The 24,088-nt window shown below is 42.6% G+C and overlaps 1 protein-coding gene across 1 annotated transcript in view; it reads right to left on the bottom strand.

Annotated features, from left to right (window-relative positions):
• Positions 1-22,950, bottom strand: part of LOC311235175 (uncharacterized protein) — a 44,461-nt gene extending 21,511 nt beyond the window's left edge. Inside the window, exons 1-6 of the mRNA XM_084322541.1 lie at positions 22,837-22,950; positions 12,016-12,218; positions 10,405-10,503; positions 9,776-9,871; positions 8,701-8,799; positions 5,538-5,667 (exon numbers count right to left, since the gene is read on the bottom strand). Of these exons, the coding sequence (XP_084178667.1) occupies positions 5,538-5,667; positions 8,701-8,799; positions 9,776-9,871; positions 10,405-10,503; positions 12,016-12,218; positions 22,837-22,840 (631 nt within the window). The 5' untranslated portion in view covers positions 22,841-22,950. The remainder of the gene's footprint in view (positions 1-5,537; positions 5,668-8,700; positions 8,800-9,775; positions 9,872-10,404; positions 10,504-12,015; positions 12,219-22,836) is intronic.
• Between the last annotated feature and the right edge of the window lie 1,138 nt (positions 22,951-24,088).

Here is a 24,088-nt window from a genome sequence, read left to right as displayed (position 1 = left end):
GAAGACGACGCTCCGCAGTGGTTTAGGAGCCCAGGCTCAAAACAGCTCGAGATCTGGAGGTAGAAAAATGCTGTTTTTGAGGACTTGATTAGAAATACAAAACAATGAATAAAAAATATATATATATTACAGAGGTGTTCCATAGACTCACAGGAATTGTGTAAAAGTGCCCAAATAGTGAAAGAAATAGTAAAATAGTTCCCCTTTAACTACCACTACAGAAGGTTAACCCTTTCACTACCACACTACAGGTTAACCCTTTTACTACCACTACAGGCAGTTAACCCTTTCACTACCACACTAGACACTTAACCCTTTCACTACCACACTGCAGACGGTTAACCCTTTCACTACAGAAGGTTAACCCTTTCACTAACACACTACAGAAGGTTAACCCTTTCACTACCACACTACAGATGGTTAACCCTTTCACTAACCCACTACAGATGGTTAACCCTTTCACTAACACACTACAGAAGGTTAACCCTTTCACTACCACACTACAGACGGTTAAGGTATTTTTTTTTTGCAAAGAAACTAGGATATATCTAATTCATATTATCTTCTTTTTGTCCTTCACATGTTGGACAGGCTGCTTTAGTGGGTGTGGCAGCAACATGTGTTGGACAGGCTGCTTTAGTGGGCGTGGCAGCAACATGTGTTGGACAGGCTGCTTTAGTGGGCGTGGCAGCAACATGTTGTGTTGGACAGGCTGCTTTAGTGGGCGTGGCAGCAACATGTGTTGGACAGGCTGCTTTAGTGGGCGTGGCAGCAACATGTGTTGGACAGGCTGCTTTAGTGGGCGTGGCAGCAACATGTGTTGGACAGGCTGCTTTAGTGGGCGTGGCAGCAACATGTGTTGGACAGGCTGCTTTAGTGGGCGTGGCAGCAACATGTGTTGGACAGGCTGCTTTAGTGGGCGTGGCAGCAACATGTGTTGGACAGGCTGCTTTAGTGGGCGTGGCAGCAACATGTGTTGGACAGGCTGCTTTAGTGGGCGTGGCAGCAACATGTGTTGGACAGGCTGCTTTAGTGGGCGTGGCAGCAACATGTGTTGGACAGGCTGCTTTAGTGGGCGTGGCAGCAACATGTTGGACAGGCTGCTTCAGTGGGCGTGGCAGCAACATGTTGTGTTGGACAGGCTGCTTTAGTGGGCGTGGCAGCAACATGTTGTGTTGGACAGGCTGCTTTAGTGGGCGTGGCAGCAACATGTGTTGGACAGGCTGCTTTAGTGGGTGTGGCAGCAACATGTGTTGGACAGGCTGCTTTAGTGGGCGTGGCAGCAACATGTTGTGTTGGACAGGCTGCTTTAGTGGGCGTGGCAGCAACATGTGTTGGACAGGCTGCTTTAGTGGGCGTGGCAGCAACATGTGTTGGACAGGCTGCTTTAGTGGGTGTGGCAGCAACATGTGTTGGACAGGCTGCTTTAGTGGGCGTGGCAGCAACATGTGTTGGACAGGCTGCTTTAGTGGGCGTGGCAGCAACATGTGTTGGACAGGCTGCTTTAGTGGGCGTGGCAGCAACATGTGTTGGACAGGCTGCTTTAGTGGGCGTGGCAGCAACATGTGTTGGACAGGCTGCTTTAGTGGGCGTGGCAGCAACATGTTGGACAGGCTGCTTTAGTGGGCGTGGCAGCAACATGTTGGACAGGCTGCTTTAGTGGGCGTGGCAGCAACATGTTGGACAGGCTGATTTAGTGGGCGTGGCAGCAACATGTTGTGTTGGACAGGCTGCTTTAGTGGGCGTGGCAGCAACATGTTGGACAGGCTGCTTTAGTGGGCGTGGCAGCAACATGTGTTGGACAGGCTGCTTTAGTGGGCGTGGCAGCAACATGTTGTGTTGGACAGGCTGCTTTAGTGGGTGTGGCAGCAACATGTGTTGGACAGGCTGCTTTAGTGGGCATGGCAGCAACATGTGTTGGACAGGCTGCTTTAGTGGGCGTGGCAGCAACATGTGTTGGACAGGCTGCTTTAGTGGGCGTGGCAGCAACATGTGTTGGACAGGCTGCTTTAGTGGGCGTGGCAGCAACATGTGTTGGACAGGCTGCTTTAGTGGGCGTGGCAGCAACATGTGTTGGACAGGCTGCTTTAGTGGGTGTGGCAGCAACATGTGTTGGACAGGCTGCTTTAGTGGGCGTGGCAGCAACATGTGTTGGACAGGCTGCTTTAGTGGGCGTGGCAGCAACATGTGTTGGACAGGCTGCTTTAGTGGGCGTGGCAGCAACATGTGTTGGACAGGCTGCTTTAGTGGGTGTGGCAGCAACATGTGTTGGACAGGCTGCTTTAGTGGGTGTGGCAGCAACATGTGTTGGACAGGCTGCTTTAGTGGGCGTGGCAGCAACATGTTGTGTTGGACAGGCTGCTTTAGTGGGTGTGGCAGCAACATGTGTTGGACAGGCTGCTTTAGTGGGCGTGGCAGCAACATGTGTTGGACAGGCTGCTTTAGTGGGCGTGGCAGCAACATGTGTTGGACAGGCTGCTTTAGTGGGTGTGGCAGCAACATGTGTTGGACAGGCTGCTTTAGTGGGCGTGGCAGCAACATGTGTTGGACAGGCTGCTTTAGTGGGCGTGGCAGCAACATGTGTTGGACAGGCTGCTTTAGTGGGCGGGGCAGCAACATGTTGTGTTGGACAGGCTGCTTTAGTGGGTGTGGCAGCAACATGAGTTGGACAGGCTGCTTTAGTGGGCGTGGCAGCAACATGTGTTGGACAGGCTGCTTTAGTGGGCGTGGCAGCAACATGTGTTGGACAGGCTGCTTTAGTGGGCGTGGCAGCAACATGTGTTGGACAGGCTGCTTTAGTGGGCGTGGCAGCAACATGTGTTGGACAGGCTGCTTTAGTGGGCGTGGAAGCAACATGTGTTGGACAGGCTGCTTTAGTGGGCGTGGCAGCAACATGTGTTGGACAGGCTGCTTTAGTGGGTGTGGCAGCAACATGTGTTGGACAGGCTGCTTTAGTGGGCGTGGCAGCAACATGTGTTGGACAGGCTGCTTTAGTGGGCGTGGCAGCAACATGTGTTGGACAGGCTGCTTTAGTGGGCGTGGCAGCAACATGTGTTGGACAGGCTGCTTTAGTGGGCGTGGCAGCAACATGTGTTGGACAGGCTGCTTTAGTGGGTGTGGCAGCAACATGTGTTAAATTAATGACTGTGTTCCTGTCTGGCTTCTCCAGGAGAAAGAGAAGACCTCTACAGACCGGCCAGTAGGGGTGTAACCGAACGGTACACAAAAACCACGGTACAGTACGTACCTCGGTTTTAAAGTCAAGGTTCGGTACGGGTTTTCGGTACAGTGGGGGAAAGTTTGGCTTTCCATGTTCCACTCAGGGGTTATGTAGTGTGCAGTAACTAATTGTACTTGTAGGGCTGTCAACGAATATTCTATATTGAAATTAATAATCAACTTGTAAACATTTTTTTTATTATTAATATTATTATATTAGATTGAGAAAAAAAACAGCCCCCGCTGGGCGGTCGTTAGTGGTTAACATACCGTTGTATTCGTTTGGTACACTACACAGCCGTTCGGTACGGTACGGTACACACTGAAACGGTTCGGTACGGATACGTGTACCTTTACACCCCTACCGGCCAGTGGATCAGGTGGGCGGTGTTCCTGTCTGGCTTCTCCAGGAGAAGGAGTATCTATGTCATTGTTCTGGTTATGACCAAACAGCAAGGAGTATCTATGTCATTGTTCTGGTTATGACCAAACAGCAAGGAGTATATATGTAATTGTTCTGGTTATGACCAAACAGCAAGGAGTATCTATGTCATTGTTCTGGTTATGACCAAACAGCAAGGAGTACCTATGTCATTGTTCTGGTTATGACCAAACAGCAAGGAGTATCTATGTCATTGTTCTGGTTATGACCAAACAGCAAGGAGTATCTATGTCATTGTTCTGGTTATGACCAAACAGCAAGGAGTATCTATGTCATTGTTCTGGTTATGACCAAACAGCAAGGAGTATATATATGTAATTGTTCTGGTTATGACCAAACAGCAAGGAGTATATATATGTCATTGTTCTGGTTATGACCAAACAGCAAGGAGTATATTATGTCATTGTTCTGGTTATGACCAAACAGCATGGAGTATATATATGTCATTGTTCTGGTTATGACCAAACAGCAAGGAGTATCTATGTCATTTTTCCCAAACTGCCAAATCTATACCAAGATGATGCCCATTGCATGCCAATTTTTATGGCTGCACTTTATACATTGCTTTTATTATATCAATATTATGCTCATTTCATGCCTATGTCTATTTTATGTCTACATTCCTGCTGTGAAGCACTTTGGGCTACAATTCTTGTATGAACGGTGCTATACAAATAAAATGTATTATTATTATTATTAGTGCTGTCAGGCGATTAAAAAAACCAATCTAATTAATTACAGGATTTGTAATTAATTAATCTAATTAATCGCATTTTAATCGCATAACCATTTTAGGCCTGATATTCTATATTCTATAATCATATTTCAAATGACATGTGTCCGGATGGCAGAATTCAGTACTGTATCTACAAAACCTTCTGTTTAATCATCTTCCATTTATTCATTTGCTTAGATTTTTCAGGTCTGGTCAATTAGCATGGTGTTATTCACAGTGAAAGATACATTTTTCTTTTATTGATATTCTCATTTGGTTCATTACAATTGACTCAAGCCTAGTAACAGACACAGTATTTCTGACACTGAGAATTAGGGATGCTCGATATTGGCTTTTTTACCGATACCGATATACCGATATTGTCCAGCTCTTAATTTCCGATACCGATATCAACTGATACCGATATATGCAGGGTTTCCCCCCCAAAAAACGGAATAATTTCAGGTAATTAACATTATATATCTCTTGTTGTGTAATTAACACAACATTATGCATACTTTGACAATAAATAAAATAATAATTTGTTCTTACTTGCTTGCCTGGGGAAATAAAGGTTAAATAAATGTAAAAAAAAAAGAAAAAAAAAGATTTATATATTTTTTGAAAACAGATACTGGTATTTTCCGATATCACATTTTTATGCCAATATCGGTAGGCCGATAATATCGGACATCCCTACTGAGAATACATTCCCTGAGATCCATAGATGTCCCTAGAATCAGATACCAAGAACATGCAAATGGACCATATATTAAAAAAGTCTGTAAATGTGTATTCTACGTTCTTATGGAATGAATGAAATTAAAAAATATTTAAAAAAAAATCTTTTTTTTCTTTATTAATTTTGAGTTAATTTTCATAACGCGATAATTTGCTGTGTAATTAATTAATCTAATTAACGCGATAAACTGACAGCCCTAATTATTATTATTATTACTAGGCCAAACTAAGTGTAGTGGTGACTTCTCTCTGTTGACAGGTGTGTTGTTGTTTATACCTGTAGTGGTGACTTGTCTCTGTTGACAGGTGTGGTTGTTGTTTATACCTGTAGTGGTGACTTGTTTCTGTTGACAGGTGTGTTGTTGTTTATACCTGTAGTGGTGACTTGTCTCTGTTGACAGGTGTGGTTGTTGTTTATACCTGTAGTGGTGACTTGTTTCTGTTGACAGGTGTGGTTGGCCAACAGAGCTCTCAGCTCCTCACTGCTGGACTCTGCCTCCTGCAGACACTCCTCCATGCCACCGGGGGCAGCATCGAGCCACCAGGCTGCCTGGAGCACAACATGGAACCATGGAGGTTTTATCAGAGACATTTCAAAGGGAGACTAAGCAGGTCCTTCTCACTTCCTGCAGTTTGTCAGGTGAGCTACAGGGGCTTGGGGGGCTGACGGGCTGAAGGTGTTCTGAACATTCTGACTTGTAGATCCAGAGGAAAACATGTTTGTTTGAGAGTCTCAGTGTTAACACATTGACCGCCGGGCATTGTGCCCATCTCATACCCCTCTCTGCCACCGTTAAAAGCCTATGGAGATGTTTACCTTCTTTGCAGGGCTATAACTTTTTAAATTGTATTGCTATATTGACATTACTATGGCCCATTCAACATCGATTATCTATCGTTCAGGATGTGGGAACGTTATACTTTTTCATTCATACATTGTTGTGTTAATACCTTCTAGAACAGGGGTGGCCAACCCGCGGCTCGCGAGCCGCATGCGGCTCTTTGCCCGTCAATGTGCGGCTCTTCCATCCATAAAAAAAAAAAAAAAAAAAAAAAATTAACTTTTTTTTTTTTTTTTTTACTTTTTTTTTTTTTATGTCACTCATTCCATAAGGACGTAGAATAAACATTTACAGTTTTTTTTTAAATGGTCCATTTGCATGTTCTTGGTATCTGAATCTAGGGACATATATGGATCAGTGTCAGAAATAGTGTGTCTGTTACTAGGCTTGAGTAAATTGTAATGAACCAAAGGAGAATATCAATTCTATTTAAAAAAATATATATCTTTGACTGTAAATAACACCATGCTAAAATTGACCAGACCTGAAAAATCTAAGCAAATGAATAAAGGGAAGATGATTAAACAGAAGGTTTTGTAGATACAGTACTGAATTCTGCCATCTTTTTTATAATGTAAATTTCTCCACCATTTTTCATCATATTGCAACACCGTTTTTTGCAAGACGTTCACAGAAAGGTAGAGAAACTAACTGCGTTCTGTTTTATGGCAATAACGTTCAGGTTTGTGGGAGATAATCCCAAAAAATAAGAGAAATTAAAAAGTAAATCCAGAAGTCAGATGATTGACAGGGGCTGGTGTGAGCTGGGTAGGGTAGTTTTTCGAAATTTGAAAGCCCTGAGTCTCTTCCTTCAAAAGACTACACTCACTTTTGGCTGTGCCACTTCCTCCTGTCAATATGCGCCGGTTTCCGACTCAATGCCCTGAGATTTCTATAATCTTATATTTCACTAATAACAGTTAAAATAATTGGTAAACAAACATAATGCTGAAAATATACGCTTTTACTGTATATCTCGGGCTTAAGAGGTTAACCCTGTGAGGCCCAAATTAAAAAGAAATTAGCAACTTCAGAGGCCAGAGGGTGGGACATATAAACACATTTACTATCAAATAGCATTGTGAGGCTGAACAACAGGACCAATTGACTATACATGTGCTTAAAGGGGAACTATCTTATAAATGGCTTTTTTCAGTGTTTACCATTGTTTCTTAGCTATGTGGACTTATATTAATAGGATATATGTCTCTAATTCTCATATTGGCGAATTCTTCCAATTCTCCTCTCACAATATTCACCCTCACTGAACTGAGTCATCTGAAAATGTGCATATCTGTGACTGTGATGTCAGAGATTTCTCAGCTGCATAATAATGTGGCAGTTGATGTGGCAGTTGGCACCAGGCCACACAGTGGTTGGAGCCCAGCCTCAAAACGGCTTAAGATCTTGAGGTAGAAAAATGCGGTTTTTAGTACTTGATTAGAAATACAAAACAATGCATTTTTTTTGAAAAAAAAACCTAGGTGTTCCATAGACTCACAGGAATTGTGTAAAAGTGCCCAAATAGTGAAAGAAATGGTAAATAGTAGTATAATAGTTAATAGTTCCCCTTTAACATTTTTTAAATAAACATTATTTTTTTAAATGGCTAAAAGTGATTTTGTAATTTTGCAACCGTGGGTCTCACAGGGTACTTTTAACCCTGTGAGGCCCAAATAAAAAAGACATTAGCAACTTCAGAGGCCAGAGGGTGAGACCTATAAACACATGAAGGGTGCCGTGACTGAAAAAAAAGGTTGAGAAACGCTGGTATATGGTGTGGCTCTTTGTGGTACCACAGTCATTTTTTTGTGGCTCTTAGTCTCTGACTGGTTGGCCACCCCTGTTCTAGAATATAAATATGTTTTTAATCTTTTCTGCTGTAATTCCAAAAACGCTAGTTATAGGCCCAAACGCATATGATAGATTATCGATTGCCGTTTCTTTCCCATACACGCTATATTAAAAAATTCAAATGTATATGATCGGTATACATTATGCTTCATCATGCGTGGAGGAAAGGGGGGGGGGTCGTTTATAATTCCTTGATCATCAGTAACGGCTTTATGTAGTATGGGTGATATATTGATCAGATGGTTTGCAGTGAAATGAATAAACAATCGGGCTGAAAATAAGGTTGTATTCCCCTTACCGTGAGCCGATGAGACTGGCAGTGAAAGGTCCCAATTATTCGACGCCGATCGCCTAGGTCCATTTCCGGTTTGTATGGTGCAATAAACGCCGAAATCATATAGATTATTAAGTTTAGAAAGCGATCCATATGTACTATAGTGTCTGTCAGGAAAAAATGAAATATTGATCTCAAAAACACTGTACAGCGATCTTGGCAGACAACGCATGGCGGGCAATAACGCTGGACAGCGTTTCCGGCGCTGGATGTGTTAACAAGGACCTGAGTATCTAAACAAGCACCGTCCTCTGGACCAACCCACTGTACATGTCTGATAGTACATGTCTGATAGTATATGTCTCAACTCAACTCAAAGTTTATTTATAAAGCACATTTAAAAAAATAAAATAAAACACAGTTGACCAAAGTGCTGTCTCACAGTACATGTCTCACAGCTGATAAGATAGATGTTCTGCTCTATGAGTCAACTTCACCAGCTGGTAGATCAATGTTATGCTCTGTGTGTGCATGTGCGTGTGTGGTGTGTGTGTGGTGTGTGTGTGTGTGTGTGTGTGTGTGTGTGTGTGTGTGTGTGTGTGTGTGTGAGGACCTGTTTGAAGCCAGGCACGGGGAACAGCTGATCCAGCCTGGAAAGGAAGTCGCAGATGAGAGACTGGAGAGCAGCGTCAAAGTCAGAGTTATACGCCTCCTAGTGGAGAGAGAGGGAGAGTCATAGAGAGAGAGAGTCATAGAGAGAGTCATAGAGAGAGTCAGAGAGAGAGAGTCATAGAGAGAGAGTCATAGGGAGAGAGTCATAGAGAGAGTCAGAGAGAGTCAGAGAGAGAGAGAGAGAGTCATAGAGAGAGTCATAGGGAGAGTCATAGAGAGAGTAGTCATAGAGTCATAGAGAGAGAGAGTCATAGGGAGAGTCATAGAGAGAGTAGTCATAGAGAGAGAGTGAGAGAGAGTCATAGAGAGAGAGAGTCATAGAGAAAGAGGGGGAGAGAGAGAGAGAGAGACATAGAAAAAAAGAGATAGAGAGAGAAAGAGTAATGAGGAATCTTATCCCATTATTCTGCCTACAAAACATGTTCACATGAAAAAGGTACAAACATGGAATGTGAAAGTTGTATTATGGGATGGCAGTAGCTATAGTAACACTGGACACCACAGTGTCTGGGGAAATGGGACTGCAGACATGTCGGGACAGGGCTGTGATGTTTTGATGATGTGGTTAATTCTGTGGAGGTTAGCTTGTAGGTTATATCATAACCACAACTATTTTCATAAGTGATGATGTGCTTAATTCAAAATGTTTAATTATCTCACTGTGCTAATCATGTAAATCAATACTTTTTGTATTTGGCTGATGATGTGACTGGTACACACAGTATTGAATAACATCCTCATCCTACTATCTACTGTCTGTCTGTCTATCTACACAGTATCTATCTATCTATCTATCTATCTATCTATCTATCTATCTATCTATCCGTCTGTCTGTCTATATATCTACAGTATCTATCTATATATCTATCTATCTGTCTGTCTGTATGTCTGTCTATCTACAGTATATATCTATCTATCTATTATCTATATATCTATCTGTATGTCTGTCTGTCTATCTGTATGTCTGTCTGTCTGTATATCAGGGGAAACCTTGTTATTGCTATACCAGTGCTGACCTGCAGGAGGCGCCCTCTCTCCTCTGGGTTCTCCATCAGCCTCTGGGTGATTGACACCAAGTTGGCTGTCGACTCCATTATCGCCTTGTCAATCAACTGAGACAATACAATATATTATTAAGAATATATACAGAGAGAGAGACAGACAGACAGACAGGTAGAAAGACAAGACAGACAGAGAAACAGACAGAGACACAGACAGACAGAAATACAGACAGTGAAGGCTAATGTATCACCATATATACACACAGACACGTGTCTCACACACACACACACACACACACACACACACACACACACTCACACACAGTACACACTAGGGCTGTCACATTATTTTCAAAATTCGAATTTAATTCCGAATTTACATAAAAACACGAGATTCGAACTTGAAGGGAGAAATTCAATTCGAAAAAATTAGTGTTATAATAATAATAATATGATTGTTTAAAAATAAAGTTGCCAAAACGTAGCTTAGACTTTTTTTAAGTTTTTTTATTTTATTTTTTACACTGAAATTCGAATTTGAACTTGTCTACAATTCTGCAACGAATTTCAAATAAGATTTTTTGAGTGACAGCCCTAATACACACACACACACACAGACAGACAGACAGACAGACACACCTCACCATAGTCAGAGAGACACACTTGATCCGATCCAGGTGCCGCTGGACAGCTTGTGGTTCCGGGTCACTGGAGAGGTCATCACCAAACAGTTCCTGGGTCATCTAACACACAGGAAGTGAGGCTGGTTAAAGGGGAACTATCTTATAAATGGCCTTTTTCAGTGTTTAGCATTGTTTCCTAGCTATGTGGACTTATATTAATATGATCTATGTCTCTAATTCTCATATTGGCGCATTCTTCCAATTCTCCTCTCACAATATTCACCCTCACTGAACTGAGTCATCTGAAAATGTGATGATTTGTGATGTCAGAGAGACACCGCTGCATGATAATGTGGCCCCATGTGCTGAGACTCGTACCCACTCCACACAGTCAGCTCAAAACGGCTTAAGATCTTGAGGTAGGAAAATGCTGTTTTTGAGGACTTGATTCGAAATACAAAACAATGAATAAAAAAAAATTAAAATTACAGAGGTGTTCCATAAACTCACAGGAATTGTGTAAAAGTGCCCAAACAGTGAAAGAAATAGTAAAATAGTTCCCCTTTAACACAAACACACACAGGAAGTGAGGCTGGTTAACACAAACACACACAGGAAGTGAGGCCGGTTAACACAAACACACACAGGAAGTGAGGCTGGTTAACACAAACACACACAGGAAGTGAATCTGACTCTAGATCAGTGACCAGGAACACTTGTCTTTGTGATCTTATTCAAACTAACAGACACTGACACTGAAACACCCCACCACATACAAACAAACCTTCTCTCTGTCTCCCCCCTCTCTCTCTCCATCTTTCTATCTCTCTGCTAGAGCCATATGAAATCCGTTTGATTTTTTTCCAAATTCCATTTAATTTTTTCCCAAATTCCGTTTTAATATTTCAGAATTCTGTATTTTGCTTTGTACGCTCATTTTACCATCAGAAATAGTGTCTAATAAGTGGGAATGAATAAATGTCCACAATTTAATAAGATATAACAGTCCATTTAATAGGGCTGTCTTAAATACTTCGAAGCTTCGTTCGATGGGCATGGGATTCGAATATGAAAATAAAATTTGATTATAAAAAAAATTATATATATTTTAGCAAAATCAACTCTGCCTCTCTTTGTTAACTACAACAAGCAATGCTGTTTGTTATTTAAGATGAGGTCGGACTCTGCACTGACAGATTTGTGTTCATTGTGCTGCTTTTATAAAGCCTCAAATGACGGCTTACAATATTTCATGAAAGCAAAGTGTTTTGTTTGTCTAAGATTTAAAAAGGTTTAAACTTTACAGCACTGACAAAGTTGAACAAAGTGCTGTACAAGTCCCACAACATAAAAAAAGGAAAAAGTAAAAAAATAAATAAAAAATTATACTTGATTCCATTTTTATTGCTCAATTCCGCGATTCCGTCCGCGATTCCGTGATCGCGGATTCCATATGGCTCTACTCTCTGCCCCCCTCTGTCCCCCCCCTCCCTGTGTGTCTCTCTCTCTCTCTCGCTCTGCCTCTCTCTCCATCTCCCCCCTCCCTCTGTCTCTCTCTCTGCCCCCCCCCTCTCTATCTCTCTCCGTCCCCCCCCGTCCCGTCCCCTCTGTCTCTCTCTCTCTGTGTCCTACCTTGGCCCTCAGGGCCAGCAGCAGTAGGCCCCTCTGCCTGTCCGTCAAGATGTGTGGGACCGCCTCCGTTACCAAGGCGACAAAGTCCTCCAGCATCCCGTAGTGCGCAACGCTCTGATGCCGCACCACCTTCCACATGGCGGCCGCCATGAGGCGCAGAGGCGGCACCAGGAGACGCAGCGAGGACAGAGGGAGGGGGGAGGCTGGGGGAGAAAAAGATTGAGGTTATGGATAAATGGTAAATGATGCATTTATATAACAGCTTTTATCCAAAGCGCTTTACAATTTGTTCCTCACATTCACACACCGACGGTGGAGGTGCAAGGTGCCAACCAGCTCATCGGGAGCAGTTAGGGGTTGTGTCTTGCTCAAGGACACTTCGACACGCTGCCCGGGAGGAGCGGGGAATCGAACCGGGAACCTTCCGATTACCAGACCGCCCTACCTCCTGAGCCACTGCCGTCCCTGGATTAGGCCTACATTACATTTAGATTAGCGCCGGCACTGCCGGGTGACAATTCAATATGATAATTCATCCTCTTTCAATGGGATCATATTGTGATGAAATCACGATATCGCGATACACGATTCTGTTGTCTAAATTCATAATAACAAGAAGATGTGAATTCAAGACTATCACAAAATGTGATCTGAAACATCTGAGGGAACACCGTTTTGAAAATGACAGCTGTGGTTTCATCATGTCACAAGTTACATTATGATGCTGTCCGGTGAGCTCAACATCACCTGGGTGACGTGACCTGATATCATGATATATATGGATATTATTGAGAGAAAGCCCTTGTGATTATCTTGGTATTGATTTGTTCCATATCGGCCCCCAGCTCTAACTGCATCAACTGGACCCTACGTTCCTTTTACCACATATTCACCAACTGAACTGTAATAAAGGTTTAGCTTGAGAGAGAGAGAGAGAGAGAGAGAGAGGTAGAAAAAGATATAGTTTGAAATAAAAGAGGGATGAGACAGAGGAAATGGAGAGTGAGAGATAGAAGAAGGAGGGATGAAAGGTGAGAAAGGAGATGGAGGAGGAGGCAGAAAGGAGAAGAGATACAGGGGAAAGGAGAGATGGAGACAGAGGAGAGATAGAGAGACAGAGTAGAGATAGACAGAGGAGAGAGACGGAGATACAGAGATTGAGATACAGAGACAGAGGAGAGGTAGAGACAGAGACAGAGGAGAGAGACAGACAGAAGAGAGACAGAGAATAGAGACAGAGACAGAGGAGAGGTAGAGACAGAGGAGAGAGGTAGAGACAGAGGAGAGAGACAGAGACAGAGGAGATATACAGAGACAGAGGAGAGAGGTAGAGACAGAGGAGAGAGACAGAGACAGAGGAGAGAGGTAGAGACAGAGGAGAGAGACAGAGGAGATATACAGAGACAGAGAGAGACAGAGACATAGGAGAGGATAGAGACAGAGAGGTAGAGACAGAGGAGAGGATAGAGACAGAGACAGAGGAGAGAGACAGAGGAGAGAGAGAGAGACAGAGGAGAGGTAGAGACAGAGAGAGACAGAGGAGAGGATAGAGACAGAGGAGAGGTAGAGACAGAGGAGAGAGACAGAGACAGAGGAGAGGTAGAGACAGAGAGAGACAGAGACAGAGGAGAGAGACAGAGACAGAGGAGAGGTAGAGACAGATGAGAGAGACAGAGACAGAGGAGAGAGACAGGAGAGGGAGAGGTAGAGACAGAGACAGAGGAGAGGTAGAGACAGATGAGAGAGACAGAGGAGAGAGACAGAGGAGAGGTAGAGACAGAGGAGAAGGAGAGGTAGAGACAGAGACAGAGGAGAGAGACAGAGGAGAGGTAGAGACAGAGGAGAGGTAGAGACAGAGGAGAGAGACAGAGGAGAGGGAGAGGTAGAGACAGAGGAGAGAGACAGAGGAGAGGTAGAGACAGAGACAGATGAGAGAGACATATGAGAGGTAGAGACAGAGGACAGATAGTTATAGTTATGTTATATCATATAACATTAGCTTTAATTGCAATTTTTTTTTTTTCCTTGTTCAAAAACAATTGTCCAGCGGCATATAACAAAAAATATTCAAAGTAAGAATAAACATTCTCTTTCTTTTGGCGGGTCCATACATACATATAAACAGGATAGTTAAATAAGCTAGATTTTTGCTGGGAAATAAAAGAAAAAAAGAGACCAAAAAATAAATAAATAAAAAACAGAGCATTAGAAAAAGGCCAAAAGCCAAGACACAACAGCGACTATACCTTCAGTTCAGACATTACTGTAATATGAGTGACCTTTTGAACTTATATTTCATTTTATATATCATTAGAAAAAGGCCAAAAGCCAGGACACCACAGAGATTATACCTTCAGACATTGCTGTAATACGAGTAACATTTTGAACTTATATATCCTCTTCATCCTCCCTCAGACCCTTTAAGTAGTCCAACACCGGTCCCCATGTCGTATCAAACACCTTTCTCCGTCCTGTATTTTTAAATCTAAGCCTCTCTAAGTAGAGGGTCTCCCCCAGCTCTCTCATCCACATTTCAAATGAAGGTGCTGCATCCGACTTCCAAAGTCTCAAAATGAGCTTTTTAGCCAACACAGCACCTAAATATATCGGCCTTTTTTCATTTTCAGAGTACTTAGTGACATCGTCACTATATCCCAAAATGGCCACTAAGGGGCAGGGTTCCCACTGTTTATTAAAAACTTTTGAATAAAAGTCAAATATATCAGACCAGAACGTGTGTAAATTGGGACAAGACCAGAGTTGATGTGTAAGGGTACCATCTTGATTTTTACATTTGTTACACAGTGGTGATACGCTAGGATACATCTTATTCACTTTCACCTTTGAGTAGTGCAACCTGTGTATCACTTTAAATTGAATCAAGTTGATTCTAACATTTACAGAGCACCGGTGAATATTTGTAAGACATGTTTCCCAGAATTCCTCATTGAGGGGTATCCCCAGTTCTGACTCCCACTCAGTCCTATATCTTTCTGTGCTAACTATTACCTGATTGAAAAGTGTCTGGTATATTATTGTCACCGCCCCTTTACTACCTGGTCTAACATTAATTATATTTTCCAGTGCTTGATGCTGAGGAATGTCTGACCATGTATCTACATGAGTCCTTACGAAGTTCCGTATCTGTAGATAGCGGAAAAAATGTGTTGACGGTAAATCGTGTTTGACCTTCAGTTTCTCGAATGATAGGAACTGGCCCTCTTGGTACAAGTCCTTCAAGCTCCCTATACCCTTCGCCTTCCACTGAGCAAACCCTTGGTCCATAGTGGATGGCTTAAAGGCATGGTTATTACAGATTGGAGTGTCTGTATACATATTTGGAGCTTTCAAGTATGTTTTAATCTGTTTCCATACCTTCAAGGAGCTATGTACTATAAAATTCCCTTCATATAATGACTTGTTTATCTTGACAGGGCTATTCAAAAGGGCTAGGAGAGAGGTTCCCTGACAGGCTGCTCGCTCCATTGAGAGCCATGCAGGAGTGACCTCCTCCATGCCCTCCGTAAGGTTAGCACTTCTCCAGAAAGCCATATTGTTTAAATGTGCAGACCAGTAGTAACATTTGAAGTCTGGAAGACCAAAGCCACCCTCATTTTTTGTTTTACATAAGTGTTTTTTGCTAATACGTGCAGCTTTATTCTGCCAAATAAAGGGGATTATAATCGAGTCTAACTTTTTGAAATACCGCTGTGGTATGAATACTGGAATTGACTGAAAGATGTATGTAAATCTCGGAAGAACCACCATTTTAAAAGCGTTTACTCTCCCAACCAGTGACAATGGGAGGGTCTTCCAAAAATCTATATTCTGTTTCAACTGTTTTATTTTTACTTTCCAATTCTCTTCCAGTAAGAGTTCAGGTTTTTTTAGTAACGGTCACTCCTAGGTAAGTAAATCTATCTTTGGTAATCTTAAAGGGGATAGAGTTCAATGAGGAGCTATCCTTATTTATTTGTATTGGCATTAATTCACTTTTATCCCAATTAATTTGAAAACCTGAAAGAGAGCCAAAATAATTAAACACTTCCATAATTGGAGGAAGGGACTCCTGTGGGTTAGATACGTATAACAAAATGTCATCTGCATACATTGATAAATGATGCTTTTGCCCTTTTATGGAGACAGGTGATATTCTAGGATGTTGTCGAATTTTTGTAGCTAGTGTTTCTATGACTAAATCGAAAAGATAAGGAGAGCATGGATCTCCTTGCCTTGTCCCACGGTATAGTGGAAACTGAGAGGAAATATCCTGGTTAGTAACTACACTTGCTGTGGGATGAGCATACAAAATCCGTATCCAGTCAATAAATACCTTCCCGAAACCAAATGCCTCTAGGGTCTCGTACATATATGGCCACTCGACCTGATCGAAGGCCTTCTGAGCATCCACTGAAATCACCACTGTCTCTGTATTGTGTTTCGTATAAAGTATATTGAATAACCGTCTTAAATTGTAATAAATATGTCTATTAGGAATAAAGCCTGTTTGATCCGGGTGCACTATCTTCTGAATGTGAGCTTTTAGCCGCTTGGCCAGAATCTTGCTAAGCAGCTTTGTTTCAATTTGAATCAGTGACACAGGTCTGTAAGATGATGGTTCTAACTCATCTCTGTCCTTTTTTAAAATTAATGAAATATTTGCATTATACAGCGTTTGAGGTAGTCTACCATCCGATGCGGCATGTTTAAACATACGAAGCAGCAGCGGAGATAGTTCCTTAGAGTAGTGCTTGTAGAATTCTGCAGTAAAGCCATCAGGGCCAGGTGCTTTATTGTTCGGTAATTCTGTAATTGCCTCTACTATTTCTCCTATGGAGATGTCCCTTTCCAATGCAGCTTCTGCCTCGCCATCAAGCTGAGGTAGGTTTAATTCAGAGAGAAATGCCTTAATAGCATCAATGTCATGGTTGCCATTTGATGTATACAATTTTGAATAGAACTCCGTAAAACGTGCATTTATCTCTTTAGGGTCTGTAAGAACAGTGCCTGTGTCTGATTTTATTTTTAGTATTGCACGGGAAGCTTGCGCCTGTCTTAATTGACGTGCCAGCAGTTTCTGAGGTTTGTCACCTATTTCAAATTGTATCTGTTTTATCATATTCAATTGCTTATTGACCTGTGCAAATAAAATAGTATTATACTCATCTCTTTGAGATACTATAGAATTCAGGATGTCGGGATCCGCAGAGACCCTGTACAGGTGTTCTAGTTGAGACACAGAATCATCCAACTCCACTAGTCTTTTTGACATTTGTTTTCTCCTACCTGCCACGTATGATACTGGCCGCTATGAAAACCAGAGACAAAAAATGCTCTGAGTTTCGTAAAAGTCAGTCAAAGCTTACTAAAAGCACGAGCAGTGAACTCCAAGCCCACGTGACTGAACTCAAACTAGAAAGAAACAGACTAAGAAACGACGTAAACTCCATGATCAAAACTGCAAAAAAGAATTTCATCAATGTCAAAACTGAGGAAAACAAAAACAAACCACGTGAACTTTGGAAATTACTCAATAATCAACTAGGATGCAGTAAAAAACTTAAAACCAGATTCTCAAACATAAACATAAAAACGGACAACACGCTCATCACAGACAAGCTGGATGTAGCCAATTACTTAAACATCTTCTTCACAAACATAGCCACAACACTGGTAAACAAACTACCCTCCCACTCAGGGCTTTATGGGGTAGAACACATAGTAGCTTACTACAAAAACCTAGGGGTCCGCAAGGACGACTTCAAGCTGGAAATGGTAACAACAGATGAGGTACTCAATAAACTGAGCGCCCTCCAACCTAACAAGGCCACTGGCCATGACAACATCCCCTCCAAATTCCTCAGAGACTCAGCAGCCGCCATCACCCCAATCATCACACACATAATAAACCTCTCCATAAAACAGGGACACGTCCCCAAGGACTTCAAAATTGCGAGGGTGACCCCTCTGCACAAAAAGGGCAGCAAATTAGACCCAGGCAACTACCGCCCTGTTTCTATTCTCACCTCCATCTCGAAAGTCATGGAAAAAATAGTCTACGAACAGGTCGAAAAGTACCTAGCGGAAAAAAATCTAATCTACGAATTCCAATCTGGCTTCAGAACATCCCACTCCACTGACACATGCCTTCTCTATTTGAATGACCACATCAAACAAGAGGTGGACGCAGGCAAATACTGCGGCATGGTCATGCTGGACCTACAAAAGGCCTTTGACACGGTCAATCACTCCATTCTGATTGACAAGCTAAAAGCAATTGGTTTTGATAGTCTATCAGTGAGCTGGATGCAATCCTACCTTGAGGCAGGGCTGTACGTTAACTTTTTTTGCACATAGCACTGGTGCTACAGAGGTTGATAGTTTTGTAGCACAGGCCAAAATCTTGTAGCACAAGTATAAAACGTGTTATATTTGTAACAGTCACAAATGTGCCTATTGTATTTGTGTTATTTAGTTGCAGTGCCATGTTTGGCTGTCATTTAGTATATCGCCATGTGTTATTATTACTATGATACTCTCATATGCTATTTTAAATTAATATCATAAACAACATAAGGAATATTAGCATAATTTTGAGTGGACTGAAGGAATGAGTCAGCGTTAATAGTTTTAAATGCAAATAATTTATTGAAACATAGAAGTGGGGTCGGTTGGGACACACACACACACACAATGGGGGACCCTGATGTAAACAAGACAAACGTCTTTCTCTGGTCTGCATCCCCTTAACAATTGTGTGTATTGAGCCGTACTGTATTGTACCCATTCTGCAATCTGTTAAATAAAGTTTTCATTCATTCATTCACACACACTGTTTCAACTCACCACCCCCGCATCATATTGTAGTCTAGTCTGTCTTCAAACTTCCACTCCTCTCGAAACTTGTATTTGAATATCATCATTATCTGTCCATCCTCAGTTTACTATAATATACTCCTGTCCCGAGTCCTGACTAGTGACTTCATCGTCTTTCCAAACGCACGCACGCACACACACACACAGGGAAGGGGAGAGAGTGCCCCCCATTTCCCTTTCCACACTGTGTCTGCTGGCTCTGCGCCCTCTGCTCAGGATTAGCTTGTTAGCTTGCTAACGTTGTAGTGATTGTAATGGTACATAAACGTTAATTTCGGGCAATGTGCGCATAAAGGAATGGCGACGGTGCAAAGCATGTAGATGCATTTGACCCGTTGCGAGAAAGAAAAAACACCACGGACTTATTTCGGGACGTGTAGGCGCACTGCTGTGTTAACGTGCACCAACCGACCAACGCGCTGCTCTTCTAGCAGAAGCACGGATAGGGCGGATACGACTCGTCGAGTTGTCACAAGAGTTTTTTCAAAATAAGAGTATCATATGCACCTGAACGTTGCTAGCTTTCGGAGCCTAGCTGGAGCTGCGCGTGGGCAGAAATGAGACCCGCTACAGGATTTTCAAAATAAGAGTATCTATATGAACCGAATCCCTATCGCACCAGTGCTACTGAAGTAAATCCATCCATCGCACAGACAGCTGTTGCTGTAGCACGTGCGAGATATATGTCGCACTGTACACCCCTGCCTTGAGGGGAGGGAACAGATGGTGGAGGTAAACGGTACCCTATCCCCCCCCCTCACAGTGAGCTGTGGTGTTCCACAAGGAAGCATACTAGGACCGCTACTGTTCCTAATTTATGCAAATGACATGTCGTCAGCTTGTGACTGCAACTTGTTCCTGTTTGCGGACGACTCAGCCCTGCTGGTCTCTGACAAGAACAAGTTACAGGTTGAAAAAACCCTCAGCTCGGAACTAGGCAGAATCTGCATATGGCTCGCTGATAACAAACTATCATTACACATGGGCAAAACAGAGTCCATTCTCTTCGGTTCAAATAACAAACTCAGCAAGACCGACGGCTTCTCAGTTACAGTGGGTGACAATATTGTCACAAGGAAAGATGAAATTACCTACCTGGGTTCCATCCTAGAGGCTAATCTCTCCTGTGACAAAATGGCATCCAATGTAATAAAAAAAGTCAACCAACGAACTCGATTCTTGTACCGGATCTCCTCTCTGGTAAACAAGAATACCCTGAAGACTCTGGCAGGAGCACTCATTCAGGGGTACTACGACTATGCTTGCACCTCATGGTACCAAAGCACCTCAAAGGCGCTAAAAACAAAATTACAAACATCTCAAAACAAACTGGTCAGACTACTGCTTGACCTTACTCCTAGAACCCACCTCACCCCTGCCCACTTTGACAACCTAGGATGGCTTAGAGTAGACGACAGAGTACAGCAACTTGCAATGGGCCTGGTCTACAAGATACACTACACGACCAAGGTACCCATGTACATGTCAAAATACTTCCCAAAGGTCAGTGAATACCACGATCACAACACCAGAGGGAGCTCCACAAATCATGTCAAACCCAGATTCGGCTCAAATAAGGGACTAAACACGTTTCGCAATTATGCCACATCAATGTGGAACGCCCTACCCAAAGCTGTAAAGGAATGTGGATCACTACCCACTTTCAAAACCTCTCTCAAGGGACACCTACGGGAGACTGCAATTCAACACTGGCCCCTGTAAATATCCTAACCCAACCCCCTCCAATGTACAGTAATTTACCTAGTATGGTTTTGTCAATAGTCCAATGTACAATTTTGTTTGTTTGTACAGTGTCTCCTCCCCCCCCCCCCCCCTCAATGTACAGTTTTACTTGTTTATACAGTGTGCCCCCCCCCCCCCCCCCCCCAACCACCTCCAATGTAAATTACCCAGTATGGTTGTCAATATCCCAATGTACCCAACCCCCCCCCCCCCACCCAACCTCCTCCAATGTACAGTTTCTACGTCAAATGTATATACTCCCTTTTCTTGACTCCTTCTGTATCACAAACAGTACTGTATTTGCAAATCTGGTATGTCATAAATGTATAGATGTAGCAGTACTGACTATCTGCATGTCATGTATGTCATATATGTCCTGATGAATTGAATATGGGGGACCCTGATGTAAACAAGACGAAAGTCTTTCTCTGGTCTGCATCCCCTTAACAATTGTGTGTATTGAGCTGTACTGTATTGTACCCATTCTGCAATCTGTTAATAAAGTTTTCAATCAATCAATCAATCAATGATATGATGCTGCCTCTAAGCACTGCCTTGATAGCTTCCCACAGTGTTGAGTCATCCACATCCCCTGTATCATTTGTGTCTATAATGTCAGGTAGCCTAGCTGACATGTATTTTAAGAAACTCTTCTCTTTTAAGATTGTGTTGTCAAATCTCCAGGTGCGTTCCTTTCTATGTCTAGTGAACCTAACATCCAGTGACATGGGAGCATGATCACTTATCAGGATAGTATGGTATTGTGTGTACACAACATTGGATATCAGTTTAGAGTCTAACAGCATGAAATCAATCCTAGAATAGGATTTATGCACTGGAGAGAAAAAAGAGTAGTCTCTATTGGTAGGATTGCGTAGCCTCCATATGTCAACCAGGTTTAGATTGTGCATGGCACTTTTTAACACCTCACTGGCTTTGCTGTTCACGGATACCTTTGATTACTTTTTATCCAACACAGGGTCAATTACACAATTGAAGTCGCCACCCAATATAATATTTGTATTACCGATGTCAGGAATTCTATTCAGAACTGTCTCAAAAAAAAGTGGATCATCAAAATTTGGACCATACACGTTTATCAATGTTACAGGAACACAATTAAGTGTCCCTGATACAATTACAAATCTACCATTCGGATCCGCGATTGTGCATTCATGATCAAACGACACACCCCTCTTGATAATAATAGCGACCCCTCTGGCCCTGGCCCCGAAGTTTGATTGAAATATTTGTGATCCCCATCCCATGCGTAACTTGTTCCTGGCTATATTCTTAATATGTGTCTCTTGAAGATATATAACATCAGCTTTCAGGCTTTTTAGATGAGCCATTACCTTACCTCTTTTAACTGGGTGATTTAGACCTCTTACATTCCAGCTTACAATCCTTGTACAATTGCAATTATCTTTAATACATTCTCGTCGACGTGAAGCAAGCCGGTTATTAACGTTAACTCGTCACTGTTATAACGCCAACTAACATTAGCAAACGTGAATGAATGAATGAAAACTTTATTTAACAGATTGCAGAATGGGTACAATACAGTACGGCTCGTTTTTTACCGTTTACCCTTCTAATAACGTTAGTAGCTGACATCAGAGCGAGACAGTAGTTGTACAGTAAATGACCAAGTAAGGCTTTGTCAATATTCCAATGTACAGTGTAAAATGTGTGTGTGTCCCCTACCCAACCCCCCCCCCCACCTCCAATGTACAGCCCTCACCCAACCCACCCAACCCCACCCAACCAATCTCCTCCAATGTACAGTTTCTACGCCAAATGTATATATACTCCTTTTCTGGACACTTTTGTATCACAAACAGTACTGTATTTGCAAATCTGATATGTCATAAATGTATAGATGTAGCAGTACTGTCTATCTGTATGTCATGTATGTCATATATGTTATGATGAATTGAAAATGGGGGACCCTGATGTAAACAAGACGAAAGTCTTTCTCTGGTCTGCATCCCCTTAACAATTGTATGTATTGAGCTGTACTGTACTGTACCCATTCTGCAATCTGTTAATAAACTTTTCAATCAATCAATCAGACAGTGAGTTTCTGTGCGCTAACATTAGTTAGCTACTGTAGTCAGCAAGTTTTGGACAGAAGAAGAAACTCCCTATTTCGTCCTCGTTTCAGTCAGAACGTTAATTAAGCAGAATCGCTGTTGTTACCCATTTTACTGCCGTGGACGTGGAAATAAGTCACTGTTGTTCCCGAGTTCCTCTTGTAAATATATTGAAAGTAAGAGCCACTTCAATGTGAAGCTAGCTAGTTAGCTCTCTAATGTTTACAATCGATTTGAGTTGGTGCTGCAACTCAAGGTAACCCGGAAGTGTATGATCGCGCGATGCTTGACCGAATGTCTTCTTCTTCTTCTTCTTCTTCTTCTTCTTCTTCTTCTTCTTCTTCTTCTTCTTCTTCTTCTTCTCAATACTTCTTCTTCTTCTTCTTCTTCTAATGTTTATTGGTGGTTGGCACTAACGTGTTGGTGCATTACTGTTACAAGAGAATGGGATTGTTATATAAACCCCCCCACAATGGTGTGTGTGTTGGTACGGTCCAGCAGGGACCAGGATGTAAGGTACGCTGTTGTGTTATGGGTTGGGATTCAATACAGATGCACAGTGGATACGCTCTAGTCTCCTGTCTCGTTATTTAACACAAACATGGTGTCAGAAGTGGCTATAATTACGTGAGTAATTATACGGATATGGTGCGCTACGGCACAGGAAATCGAGGAAAAGGAGAAGTCGGGGAGTGAAGCAGTGAGCGTTTGCGGCGAGCTAAGCTACAAACAAAAACACAGCATCACCATGGCAAGCAGCAATCTTGCGACGCGTGATGGGCAGTGAATGTCGCCATATATACAGACATAATTTAGGACTTACGGCGGACCAGGAGAAGGACGTGGCCGTCATCATTCCTGCTTTAGAGGCATATTTTAAACCAACAAGGAACATTATTTTTGAAAGATATGTGTTTGGGAAATGCAATCAAGATGAAGGGGAACCCATAGATTCATTCATAACAAAGCTGAAGGAGAAGGCGTCTTCTTGTGATTATGGGCAACTCAGAGAGGGGTTGATAAGAGACAGGGTAGTGCTGGGGGTGTGTGATGAGAGTGTGCGCCGTCGTCTACTCAGAGAGAAAGATCTTACACTGGAATCAGCCATTGAGATATGCCGGGCTGCAGAAATGACTGATATTAGAATAAAGGCAATGACACAGGATAGACATCAGACATCAGCAATGATACCAGAGACTGTACATGCGTCAGATGGCCGGCGGCCACGAGTTCTACCCAGGCAGGAACGATCTGACAGGTCTCAATATCAACCTAGGCAGGAACGCTCTGACAGGTCGCAATATCAACCTAGGCAGGAACGTTCTGACAGGTCGCAATATCCACCTAGGCAGGAACGT

This window comes from Notolepis coatsorum (genome assembly GCF_963971535.1).
Source record: "Notolepis coatsorum genome assembly, chromosome: 1".
NCBI classification, from domain to species: domain Eukaryota; kingdom Metazoa; phylum Chordata; class Actinopteri; order Aulopiformes; family Paralepididae; genus Notolepis; species Notolepis coatsorum.
The sequence above is the reverse complement of the archived record's forward strand: the minus strand, read 5'-3'. Positions and strand labels throughout refer to the sequence as shown.